Here is a 12,869-nt window from a genome sequence, read left to right as displayed (position 1 = left end):
AGAGATTGCAGAATTCAAACCGAATCACTGCTGATGAATCAAATTTCAGTCAGCACAATCACAGATTTCAGGAATAACTATCAATTCCAATGAAATAGAGCAGGAGACAGGAATGTAACTCTTATAAATTGCTTTCATATGATTCTCTGCTGAGTGTGCAGATGTTTGGATGTTTTTTAAAAAATGCATCACCTTTGGCTGTAAGAACTGAAATAAAGCTAAAATATTTAATATCTAGGGGAGCAGGAAGATGGTAAGCTTGATATTAGAAGACCATTGGTAATGAATACCATGGAAAAGTGGATAATCTAGATAAAAGTTGCAAATTTACAGAATGAGATTACAAATTCACCACTGCAGACTGTAAATTGTGGAAGTAAAGTTGCCCAGACGCCACCATAGACTATTAAAGTATGCCATCATATCAGGCTGTTTCTCCTGCCTCAAGAAGGGTGATTATAATGGAAACTTCTGAAGCAATGCTTGATGACTTTTATTGCCAGAAATTCTTAGATGTCTAAGAACTCAGTGAAGAATTATATAACCTATTCTAAATCTGGAAGTTCAGATGCGCATGGACAGACAATTGGCTCATCCACCATTGAGTGTGCTTGGATTTTCCCTGCCATTTCAAAAACGATGATCAACTTAATTCTTAGCAGAACTTTATCACCAACTATAACAATGTGTCAGTATTTCAGTGCATAATGCATACACGAGCTGTCATTCAATATATTAAAATTTAATATCCACATCATTGCAACTTAAGATTGTGTGGGAACAGCATTCACAGAATTTGATCATGACAGATTTTATGGTTATTATTCCAATTGTTATACAGTCTCTGTAAATATTTCTATAAACAGGAACAGCTCATTAGGTCCAGAAAACATAAGCTAGTCTCAAAGAATCGACTTGAATTATCCGGATTTGGTTACAACAGACATAGCAGATTTTTAAAAATAAATTATGATCTCATAAATATAATTTTAGGGGGCTATTGCAAAAAAAGGTCAGTGAACGTTTGCAACTTTAACTAGAAATTAGATAATGGACTATATATATTTATTCGAGGAAAACGAATGTCTGATCTCCTTACCTGTCAAGCAAATCACATTACCAGGAATCTTTTTCCAATAATCGCCTGCAGGATTTTTGTTAGTTATTCCATAGCGACGTGCTATATCTCCATTAGAACAACGTACCCACACTGTTCTATAGCTCACAGTTAACTGACTTGCCTGTAAACCTACAAAAATGTTCTAGTTATTGTATAGAAGTGATTGTAAAACATGGATCATACTAAATTTTCTGATGATGTTCTAGTATTTAAACAGGTCATTTACCAGTATATGCTATGATTCAATGACTAATTCAACAAAGAAACAACCTGGCTCTGGTAAGAAAATACAGGTAAACCCACTGTTGGGGGTCACTTGGGAAGCTGAAAGTATAATGAAGATCAGTCCAAAGAGTAGAGGAAAATGAAACAAAAGAGATTAGCAAAATATCACCATACAAATAAGCTACTCAGCCTCTTCATTAAACTTCCTAACATGAAGATAAGAAAGAATTGGTACAATAGTCATGTACAACAGAAGTTTTTTAAGAAAAAGATGCAGACAATAAGCAAAATAATTATGGTAGAGATACATCAGCTAACAGATGAAGGAGGCAACTTTACAGTGGAGAGCAGAAGGATGGCATAAATACCAAGAACATTTTTCAGACAGAAGATTGTTACTAAGATTGTAAAATCATCATAAACGTTTGATTTATTCTTCAACGCCAGAAATAACTGCCATCTTTCTGCAGGCCATGTGGTATAAGTATATCACTGTCCTGTTATGGAGAGAATTCTAGCATTTTAACCAAGTACCAGAAAGATAATGGTGACATATTTCTAAATGAGGATGGTGTGCGACTTGGAAGGGGAATGTGGTGGTGAGCCAAAATCTACTGGTCCTCATCTTTCTGGCAGAAGAGACCATAGGCTTGTTCAACAAATCAAGGTAAATTGCTGCACAGAGTCTTCTAGGTGTTACCCAATGATGCAACTACATGTTTGTAGTGGAGGGAGTGAATGTATAAGGTGGTGGCTGCGGTGCCTATGAAATGGGCTGCTTTGAACTGATAGTATCAAGCTTCGTGAGAGGTGTGGCAGCTTAATTTGAATACTTGAAAAGAAATTGAGGTGAAAGAGAAGTGGCATTGTCAACAATTTGACAAATTCTCTGAACAAGTATTTAGGCATGTTGGAAAAGGTTAAAAAATCACAACACCAGGTTATAATCCCACAGGTTTATTCCAGATACCTGTTGAAGGAGCAGCGCTCCAAAAGCTAGTGCTTCCAAATAAACCTGTTGGACGGTAACCTGGTGTAGTGTGATTTTTAACTTTGTCCACCCCAGTCCAACACCGGCTCCTCGATATCATGGCATTTTGGAAAGTCAAATCAGGGCAGGACTTATACACTTAATGGTAAGATTCTGGGGAGTACTGCTGAACAAACAGACCTTGGAGTGCATGTTCATAGCTCCTTCAAAGTGGGGTTGCAGGTAGATAGGATAGTGAAGAAAGAGTTTGGTAGGTTTTCCTTTATTGGTCAGAGTATTGATTTTGGAGTTGGGAGGTCATGTTGCAGGTGTCCGGACATTGGTTAGGCTACTTTTGGAACATTGTGTGCAACTCTGGTCTCTGTTTTATAGGAAGGATGCTGTGAAACTTGAAAGGGTTTAGAGAAGATTTACAAAGATATTGCCAGGATTGGAGGGTTTGAGCTGTAGGTAGAGGCTGACTAGACTGGGGCTGTTTTCCTTGAAGGCTGATGGGTGACCTTATAGAACTTTATAAAATCATGAGAGGCATGGATAGGTTAAATAGATGAGGTCATTTCTCTGGGGTGGGGGAGTCCAGGACTAGAGGGCATAGGTTTAGGGTGAGAGGGGAAAGATATAAAAGGGACCTAAGGGGCAATCTTTTCATGCAGAGGGTGGTGTGTGTATGGAATGAGCTGCCAGAGGAAGTGGTGGAGGCTAGTACAATTACAGTGTTTAAAAGACATCTGGATAGGTATATGAATAGGAAGAGTTTAGAGGGATATGGGCCAAGTGCTGGCAAATGGGACTAGATTAATTTAGGATACCTGGTCGGCATGGACAAGTCGGACCAAAGGGTCTGCTACCGTGCTGTACATCTCTATGATTCTACTACATTGGACTACAAATATCATTCTACATTGGAGACAAGAATAAAATAGGAAATTGTAGGGCAGCTAATCTTATCTCTGCTAATAAATACATAAACAGAGTGAAACTATTAGATACATAGTTGGATAAAGATAAATAATGATGTCTTCTTTTACCTGGCACATGTTCCCAATCAGTGCCGACAGGCATTGCCTCTGTAATTCCAAGTCGCACATGGATGTTGCCTCGACAATCAACTGCCCAAACCATCTGGTCATTAGGGCTGGAATAAATGTTGATCAGTTGTGTTCCTAATGGCTTTAAATGAAAGAATTTGTTGAAAATATCACATTAAAATGTAAGGAAAATCAAAATCCTAAACTACTTTTATACCTAATTAGATATAGACACAAACAGATAAATTATTGCATAACCATTAGAATGGCATGCTACACCTTACTCAACAAACCAGTGCATTTTTAAGGGCACAAAGCCCATGGCTACACATCACTAGGTGCATTCCCTGCTATTCAAGAGTCAGATGCCTGCCTCCATTGTGTTTTTTTTAAATCATTAGGTTGAATCAGTTACGTGGCTGCAGCATTTTTGTTCCCACAAAAAAATTCTGAAATTCTGTCTCTTCAGTTCCAAAAGAAGGTCATATTTGATTCAAAACATAAATTCTGCTTCTCTCCCTGAAGAAGCTGTCGATCTATTGAATTTCTTCAGTATTATCTAGTTTTATGCAAAAATACTTATTTGTTCAGGAAGAGAATAATCGGAATGTGTCACAATAAATGAAGTGTGACAGAAAACAATCCCTAAGTGCATTTGTTTAATGATAAGTTGCAAATGAATATAAAAAGTACATACTCTCTCATTCTTATTCAGTCTTTAGGGGAATATCAGCGAACACACTGCTTTCTGATATACAACACAGAATGCTTTATCAGGGACACTGACAATGATGACTGCACTAAAATATCATTCAACTTCTTCAAGAGCTTCACTTCTCCCTGCTCTTTAAGTTGCATTCTGCACATGGATACGCATAGAGCTCCTTTCTGGAAGGCACACTCCAGTCACAGGCAGACAGGAGGATAAGTAGTGTTTATTTTTTTGCTGAAACTTGACTACATTGTAAATGTACTGCCGGTAGCATCATGACAGAGTTGCAGGTTTTACGGCATTTACAATATATCTTATTGCAGCCTTTACTGTAGTTCATGATAATATTATCATAACTGGTATTCTGCAAGAAAACATGCTTCTTAAATGCATAAGTTTCTTATACATCATTCCATATCTTACTATTTTTGTTCAAAAATTAGTAGACCTGCACTGATACACAGGTCATCAGCAAATGTAGCAACCATAAAGATACGTAGGAAAGTAAGTTGTGAAGAAATCATAGGAGACTACATAAGGATATAGATAATGGACAATGATCTGGCAATAGAGGTAACATCGGAAAATGTATACTTATTTGCTTTGGCAGGTAGAATAAATAGTAAGCATATTAACTAAATAGTGAAAGATTGCAGAACTCTGAGATGCAGACTGATGAGACTGTCATGGTGTTTGACACACAAAAGCTTAGTATGCAAGTACAGCAAGTAATTAGAAAAGCCAATAGAATATTATTGTTTGTTGCAAGGGGAATCGAATACAAAAGAGGGAGGTTTTGCTTCAGTGATACAGGCTTTGATCACATATCTACAGTATTGTTCTTCTAATTTAAGGAAAGACACAAATTCACAGACAGCAGTTAAGAGGAGGTTTACTATATTAATCCTTAGAATGGGTGGGTTTGTCTTACAATGAAGGGCTGAATCAGCTAGGTTTTTATATACTGGAGTTTAGAAAAAGAAAACACAAGATCTTGAGAAATCTTGACCAGGTAGACATGGAAAAGATATTTTTCTTGGAGGGCAATTTAAAATTAGGGGTGGCCCATTTAAGACAGACTTGAGCAGAATTTTTTTCTCAAAGATTTGAGCGTTTTTGGAATTCCTTTCATGAAAAAGTAATGGAAGCACAGTCTTTAATTACATTTAAGGCAAGAGGGTGAAATGTCACTGAGGAGATGTGAGATTATGAAGTAATCAGCTAAAATCTTATTAAATGCCAGAGTAGGTTTAAGGGGTCAACTCCTGCTCTTAATTCATATATCATTGATAAGTGGCAACATCTCTTTTACAAGCTCAGTTTAATATTTCTTCCAAATGACTGCATCTTTAATAGTACAGAATCTTTCACCACCATACTGAAGATTCAGTTGATCTTTTGAATCCTGATCCTGGTGAGGGCTGGAACTGTCAGAGAGATTATAGAAGCAAATGAGATGGAAGTCAAACAAAACAGAAATTCAGGGAACTTAAGAGTATATACTTATGTAGCACTCTATCATGTCAGTAATAAAATCTAGTCCTGACATTACAGTTCCACTACGATATTAGAAGATAATTAAACAGCATTTGTAATCGGCCAAACCTTAAGAAGGCTCGTACAAAAGATAATTAAATACTAAAAATTAAAATACTTTTCAAATTAGTTTGAAATCCTACATACAGTAATCAGACTTAGGGCAAACCTAAGCCAAAGAAAGAATTGTAGGATGGCATTTATTTATTTATTTTGCAGGAATGGATATTTCATATCAAAATGATGTGCTGTTCTGCATCTCAAAGCAGTCATGGTCAATAATGCAAAGCAGTATTCCATTCATGATTCAAAATAGCACCAAGTATTTAATAATAAATGCAGTTCATCTAATGTAATTCAGGAAAAAGTTATCAAGCACGCACACACATTCTCACGTGAACACGCACTCACTCACACTGTCTTTCCCTCCCTCCCATGCACACACACACATATATAAGTCTATGGGGTGAAGTTGCATTTGTAAAATTGTATTTGCAGATACATTCTATTATGTTCAAAAAGCACATAATCTATAGACAGTCAGTCCATGTGACATTTTATAAATTCCTACTTTGGAAAGAGAACCAGTTTGACTCAAGATTGAAAAACATACAGACTCTAACCGTTAATGCATCGTCTGAGCTGAGATTTTTAAAAACTTTTTTTATAAAACTGTAAATTTTCTCAGGAATGTGACTTGAAAGAAGTTCTGGGATTTACATATTAATGAATCGAAACCCGTAACCCATTCTAAAAGACGAAAGACTTAACAGCAATCTGTGTTTGTTTAATATATCGCATCAGTTATATGATCATTTGCTATAAATTCTGTGCCTCATGATCCTACCCCACTAGTTACCTAACGAAGGAGCAGTGCTTCAAAAGCTTGTACTTCCAAATAAACCTGTTGGACTATAACCTGGTGTTGAATGATTTTTAACTTTGTCCACCCCAGTCCAACAATGGCACCTCCACATCATAATTCAGGAAAGATTAATAAAAAATTATGTATAGTACTAATTTCTGCTGCTTACAACAATAACAAAAATCAGTTCAAGACACATTTGTGTACTGCACTATTTGGCATGTGCTCTATTTATAAAGGTGTGGAATAGATAAAGGGTACCAACACGCCATTCATATGTTGTATCATTTTCCCCCACAAATATCTGGCATACTGCACTGTGTGAAGATAATGGAGATTACTAAAGTTGAATCAGTAAATAAAAATGGCTGTGCATTTTCTTATCACATTGTTATTTTACTCAGTTAACAATCATGTTAATCTTTGGACAGTCAGTGCAGACTTGATGGACTGAATGACCTCTTTCTGCATTGTAGAGATTCTATGATTCTAATCACCTTCTTAAAGAGCAGTGTCCAGATCTGGAACATAATTATCCAGTTGATGCTAAATCAGTGCTTTATAACGGTTCTTCATAGTTTTATTGTTTTTATACTCTATGCTTTATTTAAAAAATAGTCAAATTAAGGAAAACCAGCATGTTCCACTCTTGCCCTGCTGTGACTATTATTTTCATCCTGGTTTGTCATTTCTAAAAGCCTTCCAACCAAGATGATAAAGTGATTGACTTGTAGTTTCGGTATTTATTCACATACTCATTTTTAAAAAAAAATAGATCTGCAGTAGTTACAATGCCCTGGCACCAACCATGTTGAAAGAGGGTTGGAAAATTAGGGCCAACACGCCTGCAATTTCCATCCTCAGAATCCTGAGTGCTCGCACAATCCTCAGATGCGCCAATCAGATCGTGATGACTTATTTAAGTGCAGCCAGGCTTTCTAGTGATGTCTTTCAAATAAGATGTTAAATCAAAGTCCTGTCTGTCCGTTCAGGTTGTAGTAAAAGATCCCAAATCACTATTATTTGAAGAAAAGCAGGAGAGTGAGTTCTTGTGCTTCAGCCTCAATTAACAATTCCTCAATTAACATCACAAGAACAGACCATTTGACTATTATTACATTGCTATTTGCGGGAGCTTGCTGTGCACAAAGTGGGTACCATATTTACTATGTTACAACAGCAATTGCATGTTCAAAGTGCTTCAATGCCTGTAAAGCATTGATGAGGGTTTGATGGTTCTGAAAGGTGCTATATAATTGCATGATTCATTGTTTTTGTTTTGCTTCATTTGGGCGTCATAATCTTTTAGCCCATCAAATATCTTAAATACCTTTTCTCTCATTATGACTTTAACTTCTTTGATAAAGAGATGTGCAAAGTACTAATTATTACCTTAACCATGTTTCTGCCTCCACATTTAGGTCTCTTTTCCGATCCCTCATTGGCTTGAACTACCATACATGGTTGTAGAAGACTTTTGAATTTTCTTTCACGAAAGTTGTAATTTCCATATTTTGTCTTTGTTCCCCACACCCCACCACCAACACTTCCACCCCTTCCCCACCACTTTCCACCCAAATCTTCTATAATCAGCTTGGTTTTATTTTGTTTTATTAATCTGACATTTATCATATGCCTCACAGTCCCTTATTTTCTTCCACCTAGAGAATCTTGCAAGGAATTAAGGGCTACGGGGAGAGTAATCTCTACAGAAATAAACCCTCTGAATTTGGTTCAATCTTTCATACGTACAGAGTGTAAGAATAAATGGGCCATTCTCAGGTTGCCAGACTGTCAGCAAAGGGGTAACACAAGGATTTTTCTTTGGTCCCAGCTGTTCATAATCTCTATCAATGATGTGGATGTGGTACCTAGTGTAATATTTCTAAGTTGGTGGAACTTGTTGGGAATACGTATTGTGAGGATAATGCAAAGAGGCTTTAAGGGGATTTTGATAGGCTGCATGAGTGGGCAAGAACATAGACAAGCTAAGTTGTCTACTTTTGTTCCTAATGTTTTTAACATAGCAGATTGAATATAATGCATATAAATGTGGTGTTATCCACTTTGCTAGGAGGAATAAAGGTGCAGAGTATTTCATAAAATGGTGAGAGATTAGCTGTCCTTATTCATTAGTCACTAAATTAGCTTGCAGGTGGATCTAGGACCAGAAGACACAATCGCAGAATAACAGGCAAACCATTTAGTATTTCGGGTTGAGACTAGGAGGAATTTCTTCACTTAGATGGGAGTGAATCTATGGAATTCTCTACCCCATGGGCTGTAGAAGCTGCCACTGAGTATGTTCAACAGAAATTAAGAGATTTCTAGTTGCTAGTAATATCAAGGAATGTGAGGGCAACCTGGAAAAATAGTGCCAAGAGAGCACACATGAAAGTCTAAATGGTTTATTCCTGCACAGAAATTATGTGAAGAACACAGATGGTGAAATGATGCAAAGATTGTTGATACTGTAACCAATGTAGATGGATGCAATAAGAAATATTTATGCATTAAATATCATAAATAAATTTAGGGCAAACCTGTGACAAATACATTTCAATGCAAGTAAATGTGATATAAAAAGTATAGAACTGGGTTCATGCTAAATGATGAAAAGTTAGAAGCAGTAAAGGTTCTAGAAGACTTGGGAGTCTAGGTACATAGACTGTTAACTTACTATGAACCGCTGAACAAAAAAAATACATGAACAGTCGTTTTTGTAACTCGAGAACTAGCCTACAAGGAGTCATATTTCAGCTATATATAGTTAGACCAACATTGCAGTACTGTTGCAGTCCTGGGCCACCACAAGTTAGTGAGTCTGTAGTGACCTAAGAGGATGTGCACTATAGGCTTACCAGAAAGATCAGTGAACTCCAAGGGTTTAATTACAAGGAGAGTTTATGCAAACTAAATGCCAACCATTTAGAAAGGCAAGGTTTGCTCAGATCTCAATTTGTAGCTTTAACAGGTTGGCATTTCATTTTAAATATGTCTGGTGCTGCTCTTGGCATGCTCTCCTGCATTGCTCAATCAACTCATATTGATCCTCTACTTGAAAGTATTAGTCGAGTTGGGCCATTGAGGTGACAAATGTGTGTGAATATTATTCTTCTGCTACTACCAGTCCAGTGCCTCATGATTGTTCAGATTTGAACTGATAGATTCAGAACAGATCTATCCCATTTAGCATGATGGTGATTGTGGCATTTGAGATGCTAGAGATTTTCCTTATGCCTGAAGATGGGACTTTGTTTTACAAGGACTAGGTAGTGGTTACTCTTATCAATACTGTCTTGGTCAGATACACCTGGTAGATTGGTGGGAGAGGTCAAGTAGGCTTTTCCTTCACACTAAAGAATAGGAGCACATTTCCAAGTCAGAACAAGTATATCTTGGAGGGGATCTTGCAGATGGTGGTGTTCCCACATCAACTGCCCTTATACTTCTGGATTGGAGTGGTCATGGATTTAGAAGATGTTGTCTGAGAAGCCTTGGTGAAATTCTATCGTGCATCTTATAGATGGTCTGCCTCTATCGTGTGTCGATGGTAGAGCGAATGAATGTGATGCTAATCAAGCAGGCTGTTCTGTCTTTGATGGTGTCAAGCCAAGTGATATTGCAGCCGCATTCATCCAAGAAAGCAGGCAATATTCCATCACAGTTCTGACTTGCAACTTGGAGATAGATTAGATTAGATTAGATTCCCTACAGTGTGGAAATAGGCCCTTCAGCCCACAAGTCCACACCGACCCTCCGAAGAGCAACCGACCCAGACCCATCCCCTGATATTTACCCCTGACTAATGCACCTAACACTATGGGCAATTTAGCATGGCCAATTCACTTAACCTACACATCTTTGGACTGTGGGAGGAAACCGGAGCACCTGGAGGAAACTCACACAGACACGGGAAGAACGTGCAAACTCCACACAGTCAGCCGAGGCTTGGTGCTGTGAGGCAGCAGTGCTAACCACTGAACCACCGTGACGCTCAGGTGTTTGGGAGTCAAGAGGTGAGTTACTTATTGCAGGACCTCTCGCTCAGACCGGGTTTTGTAGCCACAATATTTATATCACTGATTCAGTTTAGTTCCTGCTCAACAGCAGCACCCAAGATGTTGGTAAGGAGGGATTTGGTGGTTCTAATACCATTGAATGTCAAGGGAAAATGGTTAGATTCTGTCTTGTTGGAGATAGTCATTGCCTGGCACTTATGTGCCATGTTATTTGCCACTTGACAGTCTAAACATGGACATACTTGGGCAATTTTCCACATATTGGGTTGATGCCAGTGTTGTAGCTGTACTGGAACAGCAGGCTGGGTGCAGGAAACTATGCAGCACAAATTTTCAGGATATGGATGCAACAGGATCTGTGGAGTCACAATATGAATACAGAACTTTATCTCCATAAGAACTATGCAGAAATTATTCTTATCATATTGTCATGGTCAGGTTTATTTACAGCTGGCAGATTGGTGAGGATGAGCTTAAGTATGTTTTTCCCTCTTATTCCCTCATCACCTTCTGTGAGCCCACTATGTCATTGTCGAGCAATAAAGTCCTTTAGTATGTTATCAGCTTGATCAGCAGTAGCGCTGCTGAGCTGCTATTGGTGAAGAACATGGAAGTCATCAAACCAGAGTACAATCTGAACCCTTGCCAGTCTCAGTGTCTTCTCTGGAGGAGCACTGATGCATCAGCTGAGATGGTGGTAGTGGGGTCATCAGAATGTACTGATGTAGCGATCAGTAGGAACTTTTCTTGCCCACACTTGACCTGATGCTATGAGACTTCAAGTCAAAGGCGATGGTGAGGACTCTCAGCAAATCCCTTCAGGACATAATGAGATGGGAATGGGGTTGCCTGACATATTGGGTGTAAGGTATGATTCTGTGAGTATGACTATGTCAGGCTGTTACTTGACTAGTCTGTGAGATAGATCCCTTAACTTTGGCACGAGCCCCAAGATCTTAGTAAAAAGGACTTTTGCAGAGTCAATAAGCCTGCATCCCCGTTGTTGCTTCTGGTGCCTTAGTTGATACCAGTGGTCTGTCTGGTTCCATTCAGTTTTCGAGACTTTCTAGTAGTTTGATTACAATAGAATGGCTTCCTAGGTCAGAGGGCTGTTGATAGTTGACACATTGTTATGAGTCACATGTAAGCCAGACCAGGTAATAGATGGCAACTTTCCTTCCATAAATGGCATTAGTGAACCAGATGGGTTCTTATAATAAGTGAAAGTAGTTTCACGGTCATCATTAAACTACTAATTTTAGGTAAAAACAATGACTGCAGATGCTGAAAATCAAATACTGGATTAGTGGTGCTGGAAGAGCACAGCAGTTCAGGCAGCATCCAACGAGCAGCGAAATCAACGTTTCGGGCAAAAGCCCTTCATCAGGAAGGGCTTTTGCCCGAAACGTTGATTTCGCTGCTCGTTGGATGCTGCCTGAACTGCTGTGCTCTTCCAGCACCACTAATCCAGTACTAATTTTAGGTGTTTACTGAGTTCAAATTCTGCCATCTGTCGTAGCATCACCTGGGTCTCTCAATTATTTGACTAGCAATAATACCACTGTACTGTCATCTCCTCCATTGAATTTGCTATGCACGTCATTGAGTCATAGAGATGTACAGCATGGAAACAGACCCTTCAGTCCATCCCATCCATGCCGACCAGATATCCCAACCCAATCTAGTCCCACCTGGTAGCACCCAGCCCATATCCCTTCAAACCCTTCCTATTCATCTACCCATCCAAATTACTTTTAAATGTTGCAATTGTACCAGCCTCCACCACTTCGTCTGGCAGCTCATTCCATGCACCCTCCGTGTGAAAATGTTGCCCCTTAGGTTTCTTTTATATCTTTCTCCTCTCACCCTAAACCTATGCCCTCCAGTTCTGGACTCCCCGACCCCAGGGAAGAGACTTTTTCTATTCATCCTATCCATGCTCCTAATGATTTTATAAACCTCTATAAGGTCACCCCTCAGCCTCTGATGCTCCAGAGAAAACAACCCCAGACTATTCAACCTCTCCCTGTAGCTCAAATCCTCCAACCCTGGCAACATCCTTATAAATCTTTTCTGAACTCTTTCAAGTTTCACAACATCTTTCCGATAGGAAGGAGACCAGAATTGCATGCAATATTCCAACAGTGGCCTAACCAATGTCCTGTACAGCCGCAACATGACCTCCCAACTCCTGTACTCAATACTCTGACCAATAAAGGAAAGCATACCAAACGCCCTCTTCACTATCCTAACTCCACTTTCAAGGAGCTATGAACTTCAATGCAAGGTCTCTTTGTTCAGCAACTTGCCTGAGGACCTTACCATTAAGTGTATAGGTCCTGCTAAGATTTGCTTTCCCAAAATGCAGCA

The 12,869-nt window shown here is 38.7% G+C and overlaps 1 protein-coding gene across 1 annotated transcript in view; it reads right to left on the bottom strand.

The window, feature by feature from the left end:
* Positions 1–12,869, bottom strand: part of tecpr2 (tectonin beta-propeller repeat containing 2) — a 112,112-nt gene that overhangs the window by 8,129 nt on the left and 91,114 nt on the right. The window contains exons 18-19 of the mRNA XM_072568541.1: positions 3,365–3,506; positions 1,100–1,249 (exon numbers count right to left, since the gene is read on the bottom strand). Coding sequence (XP_072424642.1) covers positions 1,100–1,249; positions 3,365–3,506 — 292 coding nt within the window. The remainder of the gene's footprint in view (positions 1–1,099; positions 1,250–3,364; positions 3,507–12,869) is intronic.

Source organism: Chiloscyllium punctatum, chromosome 4 (genome assembly GCF_047496795.1).
Source record: "Chiloscyllium punctatum isolate Juve2018m chromosome 4, sChiPun1.3, whole genome shotgun sequence".
Classification (NCBI taxonomy): Eukaryota; Metazoa; Chordata; class Chondrichthyes; order Orectolobiformes; family Hemiscylliidae; genus Chiloscyllium; species Chiloscyllium punctatum.
The sequence above is the reverse complement of the archived record's forward strand: the minus strand, read 5'-3'. Positions and strand labels throughout refer to the sequence as shown.